Genomic DNA, 24,135 nt, shown 5'->3' with positions numbered 1-24,135 from the left:
TGGAACTCATTGCCTCAGGACTATGAAGAGAGAAATAAAAGCAGGCTTCTGTGCTTCATTTATTTATGGAAATTATTTACACCAAGTCTCGTCTAACCAAGGAAGGTTAACACTTTCTCTCTGGGTACCTGTTTGCTGACTGCACCATTCCCTTGGGTTTTGTTTTCCACTGTCTACTTTGAACCTCCCAAGCTGCAAATTGTTGCTCTTGGTCTCTGTCTCACAATATTCCACTGCTGAGAAGAGCTGGACTTTGTCATCCTTGTACCTCAGCTGGAAGTAGCTGTAGGCTGCTATCAGTTCATGCCTTAGACCTAGCTGTTGAAACAGTTTCTCCATAATTCCCAACCTTCCCAGCTCCCAGAGGGTGCTGTGCATTGAGTCCAGCCAGGCTTCACTCCTCAGGAAAGCAGAAGCTTCATGACAGAGCTCTTGTCGACTTGTGCCACACAATTTGTGCCTGCAGTTCTGATTTATGTGAAGAGGCAGGAACATGGATTCCAGGACCTACATAGCTTTGAAAAGAATAGTGAGTGAAGTTCACCACCATGGATGGCTGGGAAAATGCCTTCAGGGGAATTCTGGTGCAAAACCTGCAGGGGGAGGATGCTGGCCAGCAGCACTGGCCTCGGTTAAGCCACTCTCTGAGATGCAAGCCAAGGTCTCAGCATGGAATTGAGATCCATCAGTGCTGCAGCTCTCAGGGGAAAACCACTGGGCAAGTTATCCTTGTTCATTAGGCCTGTTTAATACAGATGGACCAGAGAAGAATGAAGTACAGCAGGCTTATTAATGTTTCTTTAATTAGTAACAGAACAAATATGTTTGGACTTTGATTATTTTACACAGAGAATATTGGAATGATGCATCAAGTGGTTTTGGGTCCATTTTGTTCCGTTTTATTACTATGTAAAAATATAAATCTGGTACACAAGATTAAAAAAATATTTTCGCAACAAAATAAGTGCTTTGAGCACTAAAAATTCACTTGTGCACTTTAATGTTGGCCAAAACATTTACATTTTCTAGCCACATCCCCTCCCTACCCCAAAAGTGGGCAAACCCCAGACTATAAATATTATCTGTGTCAGATATAGAAAACTTTCCCAGAAAAAGAACAGAAAACACAAACATAACAATTCTGTGGCTCAGACAAATTCATTTTCACTCCCCCAAAACAATAAAAAAGGAAAAATAGAAATATTTTTGTCAAAATTAAAAAGGCACAGGGAACACAACACTAATTATCAGACACTGCAAGCAGAAGGGGAGGAAATTTTGAGACATGATACCTTTCAGGGGAGTAATGGCACAGACCAGGAAGCATTAGTATGCTTGCAGATGGTCAAAAAGGTTTAAGAATCACAGAATATTGGGTTGGAAGGGGACCTTGAGAACAGAGTAGTTCTCTTATGAGTCTATCTCTTATGAGATATCTCTTACGAGTCCTTCACCTGCTGTAAGGTTGGGTTATGGTAAACCAGCAGTTTCTACAACCAGCATTTGCCCACCTTGAGCCAACACCTCAGGAAATGCTGATGTGTTGAAAATGTTGTTTTCTGGCAAGAGTCTCTTTTCACCAGTTTTTGAGACTTTCTCAGTTAGTGTGTGCTGATCACACTGAACAGTGACTTAGTTCACCTCCTCATGGGGTCACTTGCCATTAGTCCAAGCAGTACTGGATGCATCTTAGAACATCATCAAGTCCCTTCTTTCAAATGTGAAAAATCCCTTGAAGGGAAAAATGGTCCCTTTGGTAAAGCATGAATTAAGGCAGAAGAAGACATTCACAGCTCATGATTAAAAACAGCACATCAACAACTAACCGTGTGAAGGCAGTGGGATGAAATGCCACCAGTTCTGCAGGGCTGATCTCAGGTGTTTCCACAAACCCACTGCCTGTGGGAAAGGTAACACCTGGTAGCCAAGGTCACACCTGCTCGCAGGGCAGGAATTGATAATGAAATATCTGGAGATCAGTGAAGCTGAGGACAAAATAAGAGGGAAAGTCACTGAAAATTTGATGTCAGATTGAGTCTTAGAGTGTGCAAAAGTAAACCAACTTGCCTCATTCTCCAGTAAGTCAGTAGCTTTCTAAAACAGGAACCATACAACAGACATTGGGATCTATTAAAAGAAGAAAAATCTGTCCAGAGGTTCTTGGAAAACTTAGGATTCAGCCCTGGCCTGAAGAGGCACTTCTGCAGTGTTCATAGGTCAGGGAGCTGGAATGCCCAGAGCAAGTCCTAGGGAAGAGGTCTCCCACCACAGGGTGTCTTGTCCCACCAGACTATGAGTGAGCCAGCTGAGTTGGTCTGCCAGAAGACTTCAGTGGCAAATTCGTTCTGTCATTTCTTTCTGCATTGAAGGGGAAGAGAAAAGAAAGAAACAGTTAAGTGCAAAAGACAGGTTGGAGTAGTGTGACGTGTCAGGCAGTTTGGGAGGCATCCAAAACCAACCCAGGGAAACAACCGTGGGAGTCCTGGGGAGCCTTCTTCTGTTTCCCATGACAGCCCTCCTGGGAACTCAGCTGCCTCAGCAGCTCCATGCTGGCACTCTCCCCTGTCTGTGTGGCACAAGGTTATTTTGGTTGTGCCCTAGCCTTGAGAGCAGTCCAAGGAAAGAGCTTTGGCTGAGATATTGAAAGATCAAGGTCCTGCTCCTGGCTCAGCTGCAGAGCAGCCAGACAAGATGATGACACTCTCAGAGCCCTCTTTGCAGCCTTAGGAGATGGGAAACGGGGCAGGTCCCTGCTGTCACTCCAGGAGCTGACCACAGCTCACCCAGAGGACCTGTGGTTTCAGCAAGGGATCCCACAGTCACACTGCAATGCAAATGAGTGCTAATAACAGGGCCACAGGAAACAGACTTCTCTTTAGCCAGAATGGCATCGTGCCAGCCACATTGGGAAGGTGTCCAGCTTTCAGCTGGTGGAAGATGGTATTTGTCCTTGCCTTGAAAAGCTCAACTAGCATCTTGTAAATCCTGAAGTGAGGAAAGTGTGATTCTGGTTCACTGGGTTCGTGGCTTGTGAATCTGTGTGCCCAGGTCCCCTCGTGCACCCCACAGGAAGGTTTGCACATTAAAAATAGATTGGAAGGAGGACTGGTCTATGGAGAAGGAAGAATGCAACTCTGAAAAAAGAGGAACTAGGAAAGGATGATGACCCTTGAGTAACCCTAAGAAGGTCCTTTAGTTATATAACCAAGGGAGACAGAAGCAGCAAACTCTGATTTTCAGTGCTGAGAACTTTGTTTTTCAAGTACATCAGGGACAGTGGCAAAGAGAGGGTTTTCCTGTAGGAGTAACATACAAAATCACTTGAGTGCAGAACCTGGCCATTAAATGAAAAGTTGGTGCTCTGCCACAAAATCACATTGCAAACAGGAAATGTTTGCAAACATCTTGAAAGGAAAAGAAGAGGTTGAGAGGCCTGTGCACATCCTCTTGCAACAGCATTGCACCCACTCCACTAGCACAACACCAGACACAAAAGCAGCCATGAACAGGGGGGACTGCAGTGACCAGTGGGCTGATAAGTCACCAGTGAGCTCCTCAGACCAGCCCCAAATATCCAAGGCTTTCCTCACACCCAGGAAATCCCCACAGCTCTGCTTTAGAGCATAACCAGTGGAGCCCTGCCAGTGCTGCAGCCCAGAACCACGAGCTGCCCTCATCAAGGAAGCAAGTGCATGGCTTCTCTCTGGCCCCATCTTCCCTGATTTACTGAGAGAGTGAATCACTGCCTTTTGCTAGTTCTGCCGTGCAAAGGATCTCATTCTCAGTTCCCAAGATTTGCAGCTAAGAAATCACATCCCACAGAAGCTTGACAAAAGGGAAGTTGAAGCAGCAAAGAGAGATTCAGCCAGGGGAAAACTTGGAAGTCTGTCATGGGATTCATGGGGACTAACTAACTGCAAGTTTAGGACAGCTGTCTGGACTGATGAGGCAGCCTGGTTGCAGGACACTCTCATACACACCTAAAGCAGCTCAGTGCCTGAGGGAAGGAGGCCCTTCCTCCTCCCTGATCCTTGCTCTCAACCCTGTGGTTGGTTCTGCTTGAGGCTTGGATGGCAGGCAATGAGACAGGGGCAAATGTGTCTCATTTCCTTGTAGTTTGGCAGTGGTTGCATCACAGGGAAAGAATCTGTTCACCTGAGATTTATGGAGACCCATCAGTCATCTCATGTTGCATGTGAGTCACTGGCATTGAAAGCCTATTTAGCAAAGTCAGCCTCTGCTTTGGCTGCTAGGTGTTAATTACTTACATTAGCAAGCAGCAGTCCAAGGGGATGACACCTCTATGGACTGTATAGCAATGCTGAAGAGCTTTGTCATGAGGAGCAGTAACAGAGGACAGGCTGATGCTGAGCTGCCATTTTATGGAGCTGAGGGCCATTGTGATAATATATGTTACAACTGAATTCTACAAAATAATTAAAGTCGATACTGTTGTCATTCAAGTCTCCCCTAACTAGATCATCACCTCTCCATCCCCCTAAATCATAATTAGAGCAGATAGGCAGACTGAAACAAATGAAAGCAGAGGAGCAAAGGGCTTAGCACTTAGGGACAGGGGTATCTCCCCCACCTTCAGATCTTAAGCAGGCAGCTGGGACTCTTCTCAGCTCTTTCTTGGATTATATCCTCTTGGTCTTCCCTGACTCTCTGCTCCTGGATATGGCCTTTTCTGCAACCCAGCCCTTATCACAGCATGCAGTCTACTGGGTTTCCTATTAATTCTTTCCTGCAACATGTCCTTCCTAGGTCAGACTACACTCAACCTTGTCTGTGACAAACTTCTCTAACAAAATCAACTATGTGCATTTTCTGCTTCATGAGCCCTGGGCTCTTGGCCTCTGCTTCCCACAAATCCTGCTGTTGTCAAGGGCTCTCACCTTCTGCCTGGCTAATTGCTTCCCAAGGGAAGCTGTAGGGAAACTGGGAGATCCAGTGAGGCCTCTCCACCATGGCCTTGACAGCTGTTGTGTGAAGCTGTGTGTCCTATCAAGGCTTGCCTTCACTGCAGCTTCAGTGTAATTCACACTAGAATCTCAAGCAGGGAATGCTAAAAGAAAAACTGTGGAGAAGAGACTTTGGCTCAAATCTGACTCCTGAAAGCCACTTGGGCACAACTGGCTGGAAACAGTTTGATGTGCAAATTGCATTAGAGATACCAATCACTATGGGGACACTACTCTGTGGTGGTCCTAAGGGTACTGAAGTTCAATTCGCAGACATGACAACAGAGGCAAAGGTTAAGAAAGGATCAATGGTTTCCTTGGTGCTGCTGGGAATTTCTCTCTCAGAGCACCAAGGCTGATGGTCCCGGGACAGAAAACATGACTGCGTGTCTGAGGTAGGGTGGCCAAGAGTCCAGAGAGGGTCAGCGCTGCTTGGAGTCCAGCCCCAAACTGAACCTACCAGTGCTGTGTCCAGCCCACACCCCTCACCCTCCACCTCCCCATGCCAGGGCCATCCTTACCAAAGGCTCCAGCTCCCTGTGGTCAATGAGGCTGAACTCCCTGATGAAATAGTAGAAGTGCTTGTAGCAGGTGTTGACGTGAGCCTCAGCACCCATGTTGATGATGCTGTCAAAGTGGTGGATGTAGACATGGACGAAGACACGGAAGAGGCGGGTGAGGATCTTGGTGCAAACTTGCTGGAACTGCTTGGGGAAGGGAACACCTGCAAAGCAGAAGCAAATTGGAAGCCATATGAACATTTTTTTAAAAGAAACCAGTTAGCATTTAAAGTCTCTGTCATGCTTGACAGGCAGTCATAGATGACAAGGAAGGAGACCCTTGGCTAATGCCAGGAGTGACACTGGGGCAGTGTGCCATTGAGCTCTTCCCACATATTCCCTCATTGCCCAACTAGCAACTTCACATGCACATGGCCTCAGGATGTGGAGAGTTGCCATAGGAGAGAAAAAAAGTGGGTTTTTTTTTGAGGAGGGTGCAACTCTCCACATCTGGCTCAATCCACAGCAATCTGGCAGAAGATCCTTCTGCCCCTTCTCCCTGCCTTTCCCCTACAAGCCTGCACAGGCATGATGTAAGTCAAATTGTATTTACCCAGGTCCATGAACAAAGCCAAACCATCTGCCACCAGAAAAGATACCTTCCTCAGAGCCCAAAAGCATGGCTTGTACTGTTTTCCTTCCTCCTCACACCCTCAGACATCACTTCTGATGCATCAGCAGAAATGGGTGGGGTTTCTACCTTTTTCCTGATCCTTATTTCAATAAAGTGTTTCATTAAATCAAGAAGAAAACAGTCCATCTTAATGATGTTTGGGTTTTAATTTCATTGTGCCTGTATAATTCTGAGATATCCTCATAGGATGGGACCCACCACATCTGGCTCAATACTTTCAGCTTTGTCCCACACAAGGGCACAGTGTGGGATATTTCCATCCTTTTCAAAATACACTGCTATCACAGTGAAAATCTCAGGGTGTGATACCATCAGTGCCAGCAACCTTGGGGTAAATCCCTAAAGGAAACATGGCTTTGAAACACTAAACTTTTTGGGTTGTTGTTTTGTTGTTTGGGTTTTTTTTTTTGTGAGGAGGAGAATGAAACAACTGATATTTGTTTTCCTGAGGCTTCTTCCTCTCCCCAGAGCAATTCAATGCAAATACACAAAGAACAAAATAAAAACCTCCCTTCCCACGGTTATACCAGCCTCCTCCCTCAGCTTCTTATTAATGCAGCACATAACCTCTTGAAAATCCTTCCAAACAAACTCTGCTCAACCATAGCCAGCTCACACATTTTGTGCACAGGAAAGCATCAGCAAATATCTTAGCTAAAAAATTAAAAATGGTAATTTTATCTTTGAATCTTTCTCACCAGCCTTGCTAGGCAATTAAAGCTGGTTTTTTTTGTTGGTTTTTTTTTTTCCCAAAGGCTCCTGGCAGGTTTGTTTCCCAGCAGCAGTGCCGAGCCCCTCTCCTCTGTGGGTGGCAAACACAAAGGTTCTGTCCTTCCCACATCATGTGTGGAGCCTGTTTTCAGTCACCAGGGTTGGGCAGATGTTGGGGTTGGAACTCATAAAAGAATATAATTTTTGGTCTAAAGCAGAGTCACAGTCTCCCTTTCCTGCATGCACAGTGCTGGAGCAGAGGGCAGGGCTGAAGCGTCCGTGCTCGTGCCACATCTGGATGTCCCAGCCACCTCTTGGAGCAGGACACAGATCTTGGCTCAGCATCACACAGAGGTGGTTTGAGACTGATTTGTGGCCACTGCTCTGCATAACCACGAGCACACTGCAGCCCCAGGGTTGCTCCTGCAGCAGGGACCTCAGCATGACCTGTTTCACCACCAGCTCTGGTAGATCCCATTAGGACTTTTCAGGAAAAGTGTTCATATCTGGCAAAGTACAACCAGGCTGTCCCTATGCCAACACCTCAGAGATGTGACTGCAGATCCACTTCTGCCCAGCACCCTTGGCTACAGAGCTCTCCTTGCCTGCTAGTCTGACACAGGCAGGGATCAGAGAGCTCTCCAGGTTCCCCTGCAGGCTGGAGGGACACAGTGCTTTATCAGTGGCTCCATTTGAGCTTTCTGCCCTGAGTGAGGATTTGCTGAGCAAATAAAAGCTGGAATCACCCAGCTGGGGACTCAGACATGCTGGGGTGGCCCCTGCAGACCAGCTTTGAAGAACTGGTTAAGAAGCTTATTTTTAGTAAAGCTGATCACAGCAAATAATTGCCGGTGAATGCACATTTCTGGGCAGTGACTGGGGAACTGGACACACTGTCCTGGGCAGTCTGTCATCTCCCTGGGACCAGAGGCAGCTGAGATCTCAGCAAGTGCCCAGGAGCAGGCAGGAAGGCATTTGCTGCCTTCAGTCTGTCACCTGTCCCAGTCACCAACTGCCTCCCCAGTCAAAGCAGGCAGTGAGGGAGGAATCCAAGCTGACCATCACTGGGAATTTATTGCCAGACTGCAGAGTGATAGTGAAGGAAAGCAGCAACCCACAACCCAGTCCTGAGCTGAGAAGGAAATAAGCTCAGAGTGAACAGCAGATCAAACAGGCTCCCAGGGCTGACAGCACCTATGGTGCAGATCCTGCTGTCAGATGGGCCACCTCCAGACATGGCAGATGGTGACAAATGGCTTTCCACAGCTTTTGTCCTGAGGTTAGCCAGGAATTGTCTTGTCTCATACATCTGTCACCAGCAAGTCCTCATGGACAAGCTAGCAGCTGAGAGACTTAGAGAAGAGGCACCTTCAGCTACATTCTAGGTTCTCCAGAAGCAGCTTTTGTATCAGAGAACAGAGATTTAGCTTAAATCACAAAATCAAAGAATAGTTTGAATTACAAAGAATCTTTAAAGGTTAGCTAGTTAAAATCTCACGGTCATCAGCAACTATAATTGAACTCCTAAACCTAATGATGTATGGAAGGATACCATCAGGCTGTCAGGACCTCCAAGCTCACTTCTGGACTACTCAACCACTGTTTCACATGAACCAGGAGCATCGGAAGCTCCCCGGAGCAGAGGCTGAGCTGCCCTTCTTTGTGTCCATCACCAGGTGTCAGTGTGCGGCCGTCCCCTCCAGGCACCGCTGTAGCGGTGGCTGCCTGTCACTAATGGATTTCTACAGGTCGCATGCCAGGACATCCCCCTCACTATGGTCCTTTGGGATGGTTGGGGTCCGGCTCTGACTCTTTCTCCCCACAACACCCTCGCTTGCACACCTGCCCAGGGAGGCACAGCAGGGTCCTGCTTCCTGTCCCCGCGCTGCAGCCACGTCTGTCTCCTGTGCCAGGACCCTTGATACGAGCCAAAGATGCTTGACTGGACCCTGCATCTGGCACAGGGCTCCGTGCCAGCTGATCAAAGCACTTCCCCTCGGGAAGGAAGCAGGGTGGATATCTGCCATGCAGATTGCCTCTGCCAGCAGTGGTGCCTCACTGCTGATCTCCAGTGACTTGGAAAGAAACTCACAGCAGCCCCAGCAGGCGCTGGCCAGGATGGTGGGGAGCTGGAGAAACACCCCATCCCCTTGCCCTGAGCTGAAAGAAGAGGCTCTGCAGTAAAGGCTGCATCCGAGAGCAGCAGAAGGATCCGGCATAAACGCGGCTTGCCCTGGGTCAGCGCTGCTGCAGCGGATGTCCAGCAGACAGCACATGTGACATCCTCCCCAGCACGGAGGGGACACAGCAGGGCAGGCTGTGCCTCCTCCCTGCAGCCAGGCACACACTGCAGCCAGCACGTCCCGGCCAGGGGACAGCCATGGCACAGGGATCTGTGGCCACACGAGCCCCTCCTGCCTGTTCTAGTGCTCAGCCTCACACTGAGCTCACTGCCGTTCCCTCCAGGGCTGTTCTGGCTCCTGGGAGGGGTCACTGCAACAGTGACTGCAGAGTGATGGGGCCCCTTCCCCACGCATGGAGGGGGGCAGCTGCTCCCCCCAGGGCTCCCACTTAGGAGTGGGGCACTGGTGGCTCTTGGTCAGGGGACTTGCTCCATCTCGAAGGTGGCACATCGTGGCACAAACCAGGGACAGTAGCAGATGGATGAGACAGAGGGATGAGTCTGGTGGGACAGGCCCTGCATGGCTGAGATGTCCTCTTAGCAGAAATACAGCAGGCCAGGAGAAAGCCAGGATGGACCTCCAGGTTGGACAAATCACCCCAACAGGGTGACACTGCTTGGGTTTGCTTCTCCCTCCCCAGCCCTGAGCACCTGCAGAGACCAAAAAACACCATCATAGCTCATCCCTCTGATGGTGGTCTAACTGCCTCAGGGGGACGGCAGAACATCGCAAAACCCACCTGGGCTGATTTAAAAGCACTGAAATTACCTTTACATTTAGTTGCCTGGTGCTCACCAACCAGCAACCTTGGAGCAAGCAGCAGCAGCCCACTGTCTGGCAGGCGGCAGCCGCCCTTTGACTGCTCTTGCATGATGTTTGGTTTAGATATTAGGAAGAATTTCTGCTCCAAGCCAAGGCAAAAGCTGTAAGTACAGCAGGTACAATTTCACTCCAAGCAGAGTGACTCACAGCCCTGAAATGAATTGGCACCTTTAGTTTGTCTTGGACGTTTTGCTTGAAAATCCCAAGATATGATTTAAAGCTTCAAGGAATCTGTTTTCCCCACTCTGTGCTGATTTTTTCAAAACATAAGGAAAGCATGTGTAAAAGGAAATGAAAATGAGAGGTTACAAAGTGCCTGTGCTTAGGGTAAGGGACTGCCAAAGGGTCCTGGATCTTTCCTGCCATCTCCTATCCCCAACACATGTGCACCAGCCAATTTAATTTTTTCACAATGAATCAGTACTGGGAAGCTATTTTGCTTCTTGGCAATTGTATTTTTTTTTCCTCTGCAAATGCAGTAATTCAGTGAACTTCATGATGAATTGTTGTTGTTATTTCTCAATTTCATTTTGGCCACCGTGGTGTTCAGTGATTCATTTTTCCTAAAAATAAGTGTTTAAAGCCCTGTTTAAAACTAATGGCATGATGGCAGCTGCAAGCTGGTGTGGTATTAATTTTGGAAGAAAAAAAGCAGGGGAAAAAAAACTCAACAAATTATGTAAAAAAAAAGAGCCAGCTGAGAGAACACCAATACTTAGCTGAATTCTGAACATTTTTCTCCTGTTGTTATGGCAAGAAAGTATCAGATAATTTCACACCAGGTTTTCTCTGGTTTTTATAATTGTTCTGGGACTATGCTTGAATGACAGGCTTGAGTTTTGAAAAGCTTTCCAAGAACTGTTATAAAACCTCCCATGGCTGGTGCTCTGTAGAGCCACAGGCAAATCTGGCGGAGAGCGCGGGGTGCTTGTGGCACTGGGGCTGCTCCAAACCCTGTGTCTGCACTCATCCAACAGCAGCGAGGCTTCAGCAGCCACCATGGTGCTGATGGAGCACACCGGGCCTCGTGCAACCAGCCTGATGCTGGGCTGACCAGTGCAGACACAGCCATGGAGCCTGGAGACCCCACCCAGCCATCCTTCCTCCTCAGCACAGCACTGCCCAGCAGCAGCTCCCTGAGACCAGGCACCCCGGGGCACAATGATTACTGGGAGGAGAGGATATTTTCCAGGTGGTAATTTGTTCATGGATGTCCACTCACTGAATAAATCTACTGATATAGTTTTACCAGCTGGTGAAAGTACACCTGTAGAATCATTTATTCTTCTCCCTGCATTGGGGAAAATGTTTACTCTCCATTTAAATGTATTTTTCAGGACAGCTGTATTGGTTGGAAGAGTGGAAACAAAGCACTAGAGCACACCAAATGATATGGGTTGTCTGGGAAAGCTGCTGCTTCTGTAGATTTATAGCCACCAGGTTGGCAGAGCTCATGCCATGCAGGGATTTGTCTCATCTTAACCTGCTGACAAACAGGTTCCCACTCCAGAGAAAGGATTAGACAGTGGGATGGAGCCCTGCAGGTAGATTTCCCTGGGCATGGGGAAGGCACAGAATCTCTCCCAACCCTTGCTGTGGAATGCAGGGGGCTTGGCAGCCCCCCCAGACCTGCTAATGATCTCCACCATAGGGATTTTCTGCTGGTGCCATCCGAAGGCTGCAGTCCTGCTGGTTAACTCTGCCAGGTCACAAACTGTCTGCTGGTGTCAGGCTCCCTTCCTGCCATGCTGGGTGCCAGCTGTCCCTCTGGCAGAGATGGCAAGAGCTCTGTATCACACAACTTGGCTAAACTAAAGGTGTTTGTCACTCTGCTCCCCTCCCACCTCTGACTTGTGCTGGAGGAGCAGATGCTTTAATGTGCAAATCAGGCCAGCTCTGGTCTGGTCGCTGCAGCAGTGACCATTTATCCCAGCCAAAGTCTCCCCTGTGATCCCTAAGGACCCTGTGAACCCACAAGTCAGTGAACCATCACTGCTCATTTCTAGCCAAGCCTCTCACTCTGGGGTGAAAGATTTCCCCCCTCTGACCCATGAGATACCTCTCAATTGTCAGGAGCCTACCAGCAATCATGAGCTGCTTCAGGCTGTGTAGTTCTTGGATGCAGGAGGATGCTGAGGTTAGCCTCCAGCAATGTTTGTGAGTTTGGGGAACACTTGCTGCTTCTAAAAAAAAATTTAAAATTAAAAAAGTCTGTTTTGTCTGCGGTCAGGTGGCCTTAGCCAGGGAAATCTTTGTGCTGGGACAGCTTTACTGCACATGGCAAAGAGGGGCCAGGAGGGAAAGCTGAGATGCACACAGCTCATTAAACACCCGCTGAGACAGTGGGCAGCTGTGCCCAGGAACCTCTCCAGCACAAGCAGGAGTGAAACAAACCTTCAAGCTAAATCTCATCTCTGCTGCTAACATCCAAGAGTCTCACCACAACTCCAAAGCATGACATTTGTAATTTCCCCTCATCACCTCATCAAGCTCCTTTCCTCTCCTTAAAACAGCTCACATCTCCTCTGTGTCCTCTCAGTGCCTTATTCCCCTTGTCCTGGGTCTTTTCCCAAGGGCTTACTCTTTAGGAGAGAGGTTAAGCACCTCCGTTTGGTCACCCTGGCCACTGTCCCTGAGCCCCCCATCCTGGCCAGCCTCCTCTGTCATCCAGTGCATTTCCCTTCAGCCAAACACCCCATCTTCTGAAATGCCAGAGCTGCCAAGCAATTACCAGTGAGCTAGGCAGGCCAGTGAAAGGCAGATAATTGGGGACACACTGATGACAAAGTGCCACCAGCTCCCTCCTCCCCCTGCCTCCCCCAACAGCCTTTCCTGTGTTTTAGAGTCAGCCACCTCAGCCTGAGTTCCCTTTCACTTGTGTGAGGCCAAAACCACCAAGACATGCTGACACAGGGCCTGAAGTCATTCAGGGGACACGAGGATCCCCACAACAAAAGGGCTAGGAAAAGGGACCCCAGGAACAGCCTTGGAAGAGAAGAAAATGGGTTTGATCCATGTTCACCTACAGTCATCCTGGATCTCACCCAGAACTGCCCCCAAACTGAAATGAAAGGAGAAATGGAAACCAGCCATCCCTCCCCACATCAGGATGTGCTACAACTCAGAGGGAGAAGTGCCAGAAATTAAGTGAAAACCACCAGGACCATGACTGTATTTGGCTTTTGTACCTCAGAGAGAGAGATGTGGGAGAGCAGAGGATGCTGCAATGTCCCTCCCATGGCTGGCTGCTTTTCGAGGTGTTAATACTCCCTGTACACCTTTACTTCCCAGAGCAATGTCAAGCAGCATCACATCCCAAATCCTTACTGAAAGGCATGAAATTGGATCAGGACACTCCTTTCTGGCTGGAGGGAAAGCAGAGTATATCCATGCTTTTAATGGCATGCAGATCTTCTCCTTGGGGACAAGCCATCTCGGGAAGAGGAACACCTACCCTGCTCCCTGTGGCTGCTGTCTCACCCCTCAGCAGCAGCAAGTCTGAGCAGCCAGAATGACCAGGGACTTTGCTGTCCCCAGCAGGGCTGGGACTGCTGGCCCAGGGTATCCTGCACTGACTGTCAGCCAGCCACACCTCCAGCCTCCTCCGTTCACGGGAGGGCATGGACACCACTGCGCTCACGAGGGAAAGACGCCTGCACAGCACAGTGAATGCCCTGGTGAGTCCCAGGGACTGCCCCTCCCACGCACCCCAAAGGCATCATCCTGCCTGTCCTCCAGCAGGAGCAGCTGGCACTGTGCTACCCTGCCTGCCCCAGACCACCAGAGGGGAAAAAGCAGCGAGTGCCTGCTGGTCTGGGTTTCAGGGACTTGTCCCACCCTCACTCCAGGCGAAGCCAGAGCAGCCAGATCAGATCAGGGGTCTGGAGGAGTCATCCCATCCCAAAGCCAAAAGAGTTTGGCACAATCAGGCTGCAGGCACTGCCTGCCCTCTTGCTTGCAGAGACTCACGACCCCTCTCAGGCTCCCAGGGCCAGAGACTTTCCTTAAAAAGACACCCAGCTACATGTACAGCACAGCCAAACAGGGCTACAACAGTGAGTAATGCCAGTAATCCCACACAGACCATTTTCCTCAATGTTTCCCAGCACATTAATGAAAATCTTGACCATAAGCTGCACTGATTTCATAAAGCTCTGTCTGCTTGGCAAACAAAAAAGGTCAAGCAGACTTGCAAAGCTATGCCTTTCCAGCCCCAAGCTCCTTAAATCTTTTTTTTTACACTCAAGTAGTTTCATGTTCCGTCTGAAAAACAACCTCTCCAAGGCATGACCTGACACTCTGGAAGCCCCACCAGCTCCAACCCTTGAACTCATCTCCCCACATGACAAAAAGCAGCTAAGTAGCAGATAATATCAGCCTTGGCAACTGCTGAGCATTGCAGGTCAGCAGCAGAGGGGTTAGTTGGAAAGCTGTGCTACCTTTGGCAGCTGCTCCAGGCAGCTCTTTTTAGGACGTGTATCATACACCCTGGGCCTTGGCAGTGGCAAGGCCACATCCTAGGGACATCTCTGCTCAAGCAGTGCCTCAGCTACCTGGCAAAATGTGAGGTCTAATCAGGGCTGAGATGGAAAGGGGCTGAGGAGCGGAGCAGCAAGGGTTGGATCTTGGGACCATGAACCTACGTGGAAAACCTTTCTTAGAAAACCAGAAAGAAACTGAGTTGATTAGTTGAAAGAAAAGCAGGGATGTGATGACCACCTCTAATCAGCTCTGCAGCTCAGCCTCTTGAGGAAAGGCAAGGAAGCTAATGACCTAGCAGCCGTCATTTTTCACAAACACAGAATAAGGTCAAGCACCGAAAAGGAGAACATTGTGTTCCTCATCCCCTAGTAGTAGGATGAGAAATCCCAAACTCAGTTTGGAGCAAAAGGGTGTGGGACAGACACAGAAACACCTGGAAAGGGAAATACCACAATACTTTGAATCACAAAGTTCATCAATACCAGCTTGGGAACCTGCACCAGCTACAAGCCCAGCTTTCCTGCAGGGAACCAGAGCCCACTCACCTATCCTGGTGGGGAAGACATCCTCATTGTTAATGAGCATCTCAATCCAGTCCATCAGCATGCACATGTACTGTGGGGCCGACAGCTTGGTGGGCTTCTTGTACTTGCTGTCATCCTGCCACCTGTACTCGTACTTGAGCCCGCCAGACATGATGGGGCAGCTCCTCTCGGTGCAGTACTCCGACATGGTGCCGTAGATGAGGTTGATGCGGTTGAAGAAGTCCACCACATGCACGGCAATCCAGTCATTGATGCTCTCACCAGGAGGCAGCTGCACCACTGCCTTCAGGTCCAGCCCAGACTTGAGGGAGGCCTGGGCTTTCTTGTACAGCTCAAAGCGCTGTGTGCCCGGCTCAAACTTCTTCCGGGGACGGAACGTTTTGTCTTTGTTGAAGACTTGCTTGAGACACAGGGCCATTGTGGGCAGGGCCAGCCAGGGTGAGGGCAGAGACTCAGAGCAACATGGAATCCAGGGCTGGGGTCTTCAGGGATGGAGGTTTCTGGGAGGAGAAGGACACATTTCAGTCACACATGAAGACAGCTGCATGCATGGACATACTTGCAGGGGTTTGCAGGGCTGACCCCACTGCTCTGACAGCACGTGGGGACACAGATTTGGAGTGAGCTTCTGGCCCCTTCACACCCACCAGAGTCACCTGGAGCAGCTGCTGCCACCTCACACAGCAGCTCCTGGCACTGGAGAGGGTAAGCCCTGCCACATGTGCCCCATGCAAGACTTGATGGCAGACAGAGCCCTTTCTCCCTCCTGAGCACCCCAGGAGCTCACCAGGCTCCAGCCAACTTCTTCCTTCTAGGCTTTTACCAACAAGTGCTGCAATAAAGTGAGAGCCATGATATCAGCAGAGCTCACCAGTTCAGGCAGTCCCACTCTGGTGGCCTTTTCCTCTCCTGGCAAAGGGGAAGCATCTCTTTCCCAGGAACTTGTCAGTACAAACAACCCCCGACCCTGCAGCAGCGGCTGGCAAGCGAGGCCCCGGGGACGGCGCTGCGACCGCAGCTGGCTGCTGGTTCACACAGCCCCAGCGCCAGGATCAATGGGAAGAGGGGGGATTATTTTTGTTGTTCTGCCTGGTGTGTTTGTCCAAAAGAACAAAACCCACATCCGAAGGAGGGAAACGCAGCCCAGCACAGCAGAACAACGCTGCCAGGATGCCGCCGGCTCTCCCGGCATGCACACAATGCACACGGCAGCCCTCGGGTGGTGCAGCTGATGCTCCGGGTGACTCCAGGGCTCAGCAAAGTGCTGAGCTCACCCCTTCCTGCACAAGAGTAGCAGCACAGATGAGGGTTGTATTTTCCTTTTCCTCCCTGAAATCCAGTGGAAATCCCATCCGCCCAAGGCTGTCCTGGACAGGCTGGAATTGGGTGTTTTGTTACCTGCATTAATCACCAGTGGTATTAATGTGAGACCAAAGCCTCCTTGTGCTAAATGCCTTGCTGAGGCTTAGGGAAGAGAAAGTCTTCCAACAGCCTCCCTCTGATGGGAAGAGATGGAGAAGCAGTTAAGAAAAAGGAAGGAAAATATTTACGGAAAAGGGAAGTTACTGACCCAAAGTCACAAGCAGGAGGGAATGGTACAAACCTTGGATGAACATTGATCATTAAAAAGATAACTTTAACCACAAGCTTGCTACTTAAATTCTGTTTTCTAAACTCAATCCTGAGCCCGAGGCAGGTTCTATTTTGTGATCAGCTAAACATCTCTCAAGTGATACCCTCTGCTCCCCCTTAAGGCTCACCCTTAAGGGTGAGGGTTATCACTGGGAGGGAGCAGCACCTAGTGATCATCTCAATGCCTGCAGGATCTGCCTGGCAGGGATTTCTGCACTGCAGCCAGCATGTGTAAAACCCTCTCATGGATGCACACCCTGACGTGGGTGAGAAGCCCAGCATGAATGCCATTAGTGCCCAACCACAGCCTTTCCCACAAGCTGGAGTCAGAGCTTTGCCACTCTTACAGCTCACAGAACAGTGTGAACCCCACCACGTTCTGCTGTACCCAAATACAAAACTCTGTGTGTTTTTAGGTGCTTTCTGCTCCCCAGAGGGGGTCACAGCCACCACACAAGGTTATGCAGTATGACTTCAACACCAGGGTATCTGCAGACCTTCCCCATCTCATTTGACTGGGTGGGATTTTAAGGGCCACATCGCTGTCACCCTCTTTTATTTTTGGGCAATGACTGGGGGCTGTTTCTTGGATGCTTTTTCTTCCCTGCTCCAAGCAACTGGCTCCAACCATGAGAAGGAGCTTGTTTCCCACTTCAGAAAAGAGCACAATCTCTCCAAAATGCAGCCAGCATGATGTCATGACTCCCATCTGTCCCTCAGGAATGGCCTATGCTACAGCAATCCCTATGGATCCCATGGGAGGCCAGGGGGCTCTGGGCACAGTGAAGTTCTAAATAAAAGCCCTTATCCAGGACTTCCTGGATTCCACATATTCAAGCATATCCTGTTGATAACACCTCTAAAAAAAGCCTTCTGGGGAGTTTGCTAACACATAACGCTTTGGGGAGTTTGCTAACACATAACGCTTTCAAAAGCATGTATGCATACATACATATATATTTATATATAACCACTGCAACAGGGTTCCTAATTTGGTAATGAAGGAAGTGCTGGGATACCCTCAGGATGAGGCACTCAGCAGGCTTTGCCCGCAGTGCAAAGTGGGAATGATGGGGCTGAGCAGTGCCTGGCCCTGCAGGCAGGTTCCCTGGAGTTTCAGCTAGGGAAGTCATGCCAACAAACATTTCTCTGTGTCACCATTTCTGCTGGCCTTGGCTCCATCTGCTCTGCTTCAGGAGCTGTTGCTGTTTGAAGACTCCTCCATGCAGAGACTGGGCTGTTCCATAGTGATGAGCAGCCACCCTGGCAGATGACATCCCATCAAACATGTCACTTGCAGGGGCTGACAGCAGTGAAATCAGTTCTATTTTAGTGCCCACACTGTAAGTCCTCTGCAAATATTGAGCCACTGGGAAATAAACATTTCATCTGCTGAAGCCAGACCTGTAACTCATCTACAACTGCATCCCTGCATCATCCACAGCTGGATTCCTGTGTTACCCTGCAAGCTGCTCTCACTCATCAGGCAGGTGGGAATGTGCTTCGTGGTTCAGCATCATCTGAATAAAACACCAGTTCAAAGAAATTCAGAGCAACAAGATTGCTAAACATCTGCCAGGTGTTTTTCTACCATTCATCTGTTCAAGTGGGAATGGAGAGTAAAACCCATTGCTGCCCAAGTGCTTGGAGCTGACCTGTCCCTGAGCCCGCAGGATGCCAGCATGGCACCACAGCCTCTCTGCTCCCCAGGCAGCAGTTTTCTTTTCAGGATCCTCACCATCACCACTACCAAATCACCAAGTCATTAAAACAACCTTGTTAATCTTTACTGGAGAAAAATGTTCTCCAGAAATTACATTTAGCACAAAGCCAAAAATACACCCTGGGATTTATGACCTGAAGAAGCAGAGAGAGGCACTGAGCCAAAGAACACATTTGTTCTCTACCCCACTTCAGAGCTTTCACTGCCCAGAGAGATCGATGTAGAGGGAAATATGGGAGCAGTGGTGGCCAGGACCGGGAGATGAGATCCCAGCTCTGGCCCTTGCAGATGGGACACTGAGATGGGATGCACCAGCTTGGAGCAAACAGGCTTTGCAAGGTCACCAATGCCTCAGATTCCCCTCAGGCCGAGACTCAGCACCCACCTGTTATCTGGGAAGAAAAGCAAAATCCTTTGTGAATGGACACAGACACATCCTGAGTCTAACTGATAGAAAAGGTCCTCAGCCAATGCAAAATCAGATTTTCCAAGTTTCCACCTTTATGCATCCGGCCCGACCGGTGCTCTTCCATCATTGACCAAGTATTTGGGGCAGATCCACGTAAAGAGATGGAAAATGGGAAATCTTCCAAGGTTTATGGTGCAAAGTTCAGCTGAGTCTGATGTTCAGGGCTGTCGTGTTCCTAGAAATCATGCTGTGGTCCACTGGGGCTTGGGGTGGGGCAGGACACCCGTCCAAGTGCTAATCTCTGCTCACCCTGCCTGTTTTGGGAAATCCTAGGGGCAAAGTGTTATCCAGCAAGCTTAGGCAGCAACTTCCTACAACATGATCCTACAGGTCCCGCCCCGGCCGGCGCGGCAGGGTCTGGGCCAGCGCCATGGCAGCAGCCTGCAGCTCCCTGTCTTCAGTTCCCACGTGCAAAATCAAAGCTTTCCAAGAGGAACCTTGGCAAAGGCTGCAAACCCTCTTCCCCACGCCACAGTTCCCATCACAGGGTGCTGCTGGCACTCCAGGCGTCCACAAATCCCCTTTCTGAAGTATCTGCAAACCCCCAAATCAAACCTTGTCCTGCGCTTGGAGTAGACAAGGAGTGAAGCAGGTGGAGCTGGAGACTTGCCCTGCTGTCACCCTGTGTCCCCACAGAGAATGGTTGGAAGAGGATGAGTGAAGTTTCTGGGAGGAGAGAGACTGGCATTTCCCATGGGACATCCACGCTGTGGTGTCCTTAGTGCTCACCCCCCATCCACGCTCCCAAAATAGCCTTGGCTTTGAGGAGCTTGGCTACAAACCCAGCTGAGTGACCACAAATCGCATCCCTGTCCATGAAGGCTGCTGGGCTTCAGTCCTACCCCTGTTTTTGCTGCTGGCTTCAGTCCTGCTGGTTTTAAAAGCAGCAGCAGAAGCAAAACTCAGTGGGGTTTAGCAAGAACCAAAAAAGCACAGGGTTCAGCTGTGCAAGGACAAGGCAGAACCATTGTTGGGGAGGTAGCAGGCACAGACATGTGAAAAACTGATGTCCTAGATTGCTGGCAAGTCCAGAGATGAAAGGAAATTAACTGGATGGGAGGGATGCAAGTTCAGGGTCAGACTTAGGCGCTAATTTCAGGTTTGAGGCTTGGTTTTGTTTTTTATCTAAACTAGCTTGCTTTCTTTCTTACTTTCTTTCTTTCTTTCTTATCATTTGAAAACCACAGAGGAACACAACAAGGTGAAGGCTTTGTGGTAAATTAAAAACAACTCCGAAGGATCTGTTTAGAAATGACAAAACAAAAAGGAAGAGCAGGCAGAGCTGTGGGAGTGTGGCTTCCTCCTCACAGTCCTGCAGGCATGGGGGCAAGGTCGCCAAAGAAAACCTCTGGTTTTGAGCCTAAATAAGCTTTAGTCAGAAAACCAGAAGGAAGGATCAGAGAGATGCACTGCCAGACTCCAGGATGGTCACAGTGCTGCTCCCTGCCTCAGGGTCCCCAATTTCAAAACTATCTCCCTCCTCAGGCTCCCTTTAAGGGCAGCAACAACAAAGGCTTCAGGGGAAAAAGTGCTTTGCAAGTGTCTCTGGGAAGTACTCACAACCGTGAAGGGTAAGGAGAGAGGAAAGCTCTGACACCAGCACCTCCCATGCTCCAGTGCCAAGTGCATCCTCCCTGGATCCATCCCGAGACAGCGACACCCTGGCAGAAGCATCTGCCTGGAAACTGCTGGGTTAGCAGCACACTCCAACCCTCGTGGGCAGTGCCGCCACTGGGGAGCACAATGAGGGGTCCAGCACTGTGGCAGCCTGCAGGGAGACTCCAGCTCCCACTGCTTTGGGAAGAGGCCAAGGAGGCAGAGCACAGACCTGTCCAGCTCCAGGCACCTCAGAGCAAAGTGTAGGTTAATTACCACCAGCTCTGCACATCCCCCTCGGGCTTCCCCAGGGGATCTTGCTTTTGGGGCACCCAGATATCTACTGCTTCTCTGCTTTAGGGGATTCCCTTCTCCCCACCATAGGCAATGTCAAAGTCCCACCTAGCCCCATCCCAGATGGAGAAGGACAGCATCAGCTCAGCCACCATGTGCCAGAGCCCTGAGACAGACAGACAGCCTCCAGATGGACAGTCTGCCCAGAAACCTGCAGGCCCCAGCTGGCTTCACTGCTCTAGGAAGCCTCACTGCCTGGCTGAGGAGTCAGCAGCCCTGTCTCTGAGCTTCCCTTCAAGCCCAAAGAAGTCCAGATGCAGTTTGGCCTTCAGCCTGTCCTAGAGCATCTCTGCAACCAGGGCTGTTCCTTGGAACTCATGTCCCAAAGACTTCTCTCAGGCATCCCTGAACTGCAGACACTGCAGCCCTGACCCAAGGAGGGACTGTGGGCAAATGGTGCTCCAGGGAAGGGAGCATATTCCCTCTTTTTATAAGTCTTACCAGCCTTGTAATCATCTAAGGCAGGGGGGCTGCAGAAGGAGGGTGCTGGGGAGCAGAGTCCTGGGGCACTGGCCCTACTCCCTCTGTGCTTCCTGCTGGAGCCAAGCCCCAGCTGGGCTGTCCGTGAGAACGGGGTTATTGGCTGCTGCTCCCAAATATAACCTAAACGATAGAAAATTCCAGGAAATGAGCCAAGGCAAGATGCCGGGAGGGGGATCAAGGCCCAGCACATGGGCTGGGGGAGCTTCAGAGAAGCCCTGGGCTCTCAGCAGTATCTCCCTGCTGCCAAACCTTCCTTGTGCAAACTCCCCTGGTGCTGCAGAGACCCATGAGAGCATCCATGAGCCCAAATCCCTGGAGCAGAGCAGGACTCAGCCCCCACACTCCAGCTGGGGACAGCTGCCAGGGGGAAGCTGTGCTGGTGCTTCCCCCAACTCACATGGTGCTTGGAAATCCCCAGCTCGTGAGAAACGGACCTGGATGGCTTCCAGGAACGAGGCTGCTTACACCCGCCCTACAGATGTCCCCTGCTGTCCCCCTGCTCTGTCCTGCTCCTTGCCCTGCCTCCCTGCCACACCACCAACAGAGCAGCAGCTCTCTGGCACTAAGGCACCAAAAAAAGTTTTTCCCAGATCACACAAGACACCTCCAAGCAGAAAAGCAAAGCAGCATCTCTCCAGGTTAGAGGCAGCATGGCCCATTCGTTTTAAGCATGCTACCCAGTGGGGCTGGGGGCTTTTTGGGGGTACCTCATTCCTGGGAGCTGAGATCTTACTGCTACTAGCAGTAACTTGCTGCAAGCCCTGAAAAGAAGTGTCCAACGGCCTCAGTGGGGTCCAACAGTTCTGGTTCAGTCCCAAGGGTGATTACTCCGTTGTCAGAGCCGTAATTCCAAACACCGGGAGCTCCAGGCCTGCGAGCTCAAGGAAGAAGACGGAGAGGAGATAAGCCAGCTGCGGAAAACCCATCTCCGCCGCTTGCTCTCACCCAGTTCCCCCGCCCACAACCTTCCACCCTCCCTCCGACACCGACACCGGCAAAGCCGCTGCGGGGCTGTCCCGTTCGGGAAACGCGTGTGCTGCCTTCCCCTGCCTGTCCCCTGCCCCCGAGGGACCCCCTTTCCCTGCGCACCGCCGGTCATTCGCACGGACCCCTGCCCAGCATCTCCCAAACAGGGGATCCCCAGTATTTACACACTGGCTGCCGAGCTGGGACACCCCGGAGGAAGGGGAAGAGCCTTCTGTAGGCGTCCATGGCCCGTCTGGGTGAAGAATTGCTCTTTCCTAGGCTAATGCCAACCCCGGTCTTGCCCATCCTGTGCTTAAAAGCACCCCAGGAGCATCCTCAGGAGTGCGGTGCTGCCTTTTTACCTCCCAGGACTCACCTCATCCCCCGGCACGGCGGCTTCCAGTCTCAAATCCCTCCGCTGCACGTTGTGCTCTTATTCAGGAAAAGGAAAAAAAAATTAAAAGATACAAAGTCCAAGCCGGGCTCTCTGTCGGGACTGCTGGCAGTTTGGGGATCGCAGCAGCAACAGCGGCAGGGAGAACCGCCTCGCCCCAGCGCTCACGGGGGTTTCGTTAGAGAAGCCGGGGCCGAGGGCTTTTCTCCGGTCAGTGATGTCACATCCTGACCCTGCCGGCAGCTCCAGCTGTCCCTGGAAAACCCGCTTGGAAACGAGCCTGCCAGCCCCCAGCATCCGCCGCCGTGGGCTCGCAGGCTCCTGGGTGGGCACTCACTCACAGCCGCACCCACGCTCCATTCCTGGATGCTGAGATCCTGCTTGGCGGGCAGTGCCGTGCCGCTGGCTGGCTCCGGCTTTCACAGGACAGCGGGGAGCTGGGGAAAGGAGATGAAATCCCGGAGTGTTTTCCACCCCTCCTCCCCCCATCTTTTCACAGTCCCTCTCCCTTCATCCTTCCCAACTCTGCACACACACACAGAAACAGCCGGGGGTTTCCATGCCAGGCCAAGCTGGATGCCACCCAAAACAGAAATGCCGGAGAGGGGAAAAGAAAGAGAAAAACTTTCTCTGCACAGAGCACTTACTTTCCGTTTCTGTCGGAGGTGGGGTGAGTTCTGAAGCGCGCTGCGGTATTTAAATCCTGCTCGGCAAAGGCAAGCCTGAGCCAGCACGCTCGGCGCCGGCAGGAGCGGCCAGCCAGCGTGGGATGGCTTGGCAGGAGCCGCACTCTGCTTTGGGGTCAGAGTCCCGGGTGGGGCAGGAACAGCGCTGAGCACCCCGCGGGAGATGCGGGTGGGTGTCGCGGCAGGGCAGGCAGAGCGTGGCCCTGACACTCGCGGTTCCCTTCCGGGCACGGTGACGTGTCGCTCCCCGGGGATGAGATGTGTGATGCTCTGGCCTCACTGAAACGTCTGCAATTGCTTGGCAGCGGGACAGTTCTAGTGAGGGAAACGCTTCTGGCCTTTCTTACATGTGTGTTAAACTCGGGTCAAGCCAAGCGTTTGCAGGTGATGGGGCGAGCTGGGGAGTGGGGCACAGGGCCAGGAGGATGTGGCTGATGGGCACGTTTGCATAAAGCTGGAGGGTTTAGGATGAGGGTTTGATTCCCTGAACCCTGTCCGGCAGCAGGATCCATACTCCTTTCCCCAGAACACAGCTTCTCAGTTGGAGGTGATGCCAGGGTTTGCTTGAGGCACAATGTTCAGAGGCAGTCTTTAAAAATAAATTCATTCAGCAGCCTCCCAGACCAATCAGCCACGAGGGAGCTCAGCCCAGCCCTGCAAGGCATTTGCTCTGCTTTCCTCCCTCTGTCTGTGAGGTTGGTTTGGTGCAGGTGCAATAGGAACTCTTTGGCACCTGCAGCAGCATCTTATTAGTAGTGAAGAAGACACTGCAGGGTCCATTTAATTGGGCAGCAGCCACTGGTGGAACAATTTTGACTGGAGCTGAAGGGAATTGGAGCTTGCATACTCCAGAAGCCCCTTGCTTTTCTTCCTGTCCCTATTTGGGACATGGCTGAAGGGCAGGTCCTGATCCAGGTGGCAGGAGAAGCAC

General features: G+C 50.9%; 1 protein-coding gene across 4 annotated transcripts; it reads right to left on the bottom strand.

Moving 5' to 3' along the window:
- Window positions 1–787: 787 nt before the first annotated feature.
- On the bottom strand, window positions 788–23,297 carry MOB3C (MOB kinase activator 3C). Of its 4 annotated transcripts, none has more exons than XM_030953423.1 (6): window positions 23,166–23,297; window positions 22,501–22,556; window positions 21,866–22,036; window positions 14,902–15,401; window positions 5,486–5,688; window positions 788–2,358 (listed from the first exon to the last, which is right to left on the bottom strand). In XM_030953423.1, exons 4-6 carry the CDS (start codon window positions 15,317–15,319, stop codon window positions 2,329–2,331), a joined length of 651 nt encoding a protein of 216 aa, XP_030809283.1. In that variant the 5' UTR covers window positions 15,320–15,401; window positions 21,866–22,036; window positions 22,501–22,556; window positions 23,166–23,297; the 3' UTR covers window positions 788–2,328. The 4 variants fall into 4 exon arrangements, with proteins under 4 accessions (XP_030809283.1, XP_030809285.1, XP_030809284.1 ...); XM_030953425.1 differs by having other exon boundaries at window positions 21,866–22,029; XM_030953424.1 differs by lacking the exon at window positions 23,166–23,297 and having other exon boundaries at window positions 21,866–22,029; window positions 22,501–23,048.
- Between the last annotated feature and the right edge of the window lie 838 nt (window positions 23,298–24,135).

The sequence above is a fragment of the Camarhynchus parvulus genome, chromosome 8, assembly GCF_901933205.1.
Source record: "Camarhynchus parvulus chromosome 8, STF_HiC, whole genome shotgun sequence".
Taxonomy (NCBI): domain Eukaryota; kingdom Metazoa; phylum Chordata; class Aves; order Passeriformes; family Thraupidae; genus Camarhynchus; species Camarhynchus parvulus.
The sequence above is the reverse complement of the archived record's forward strand: the minus strand, read 5'-3'. Positions and strand labels throughout refer to the sequence as shown.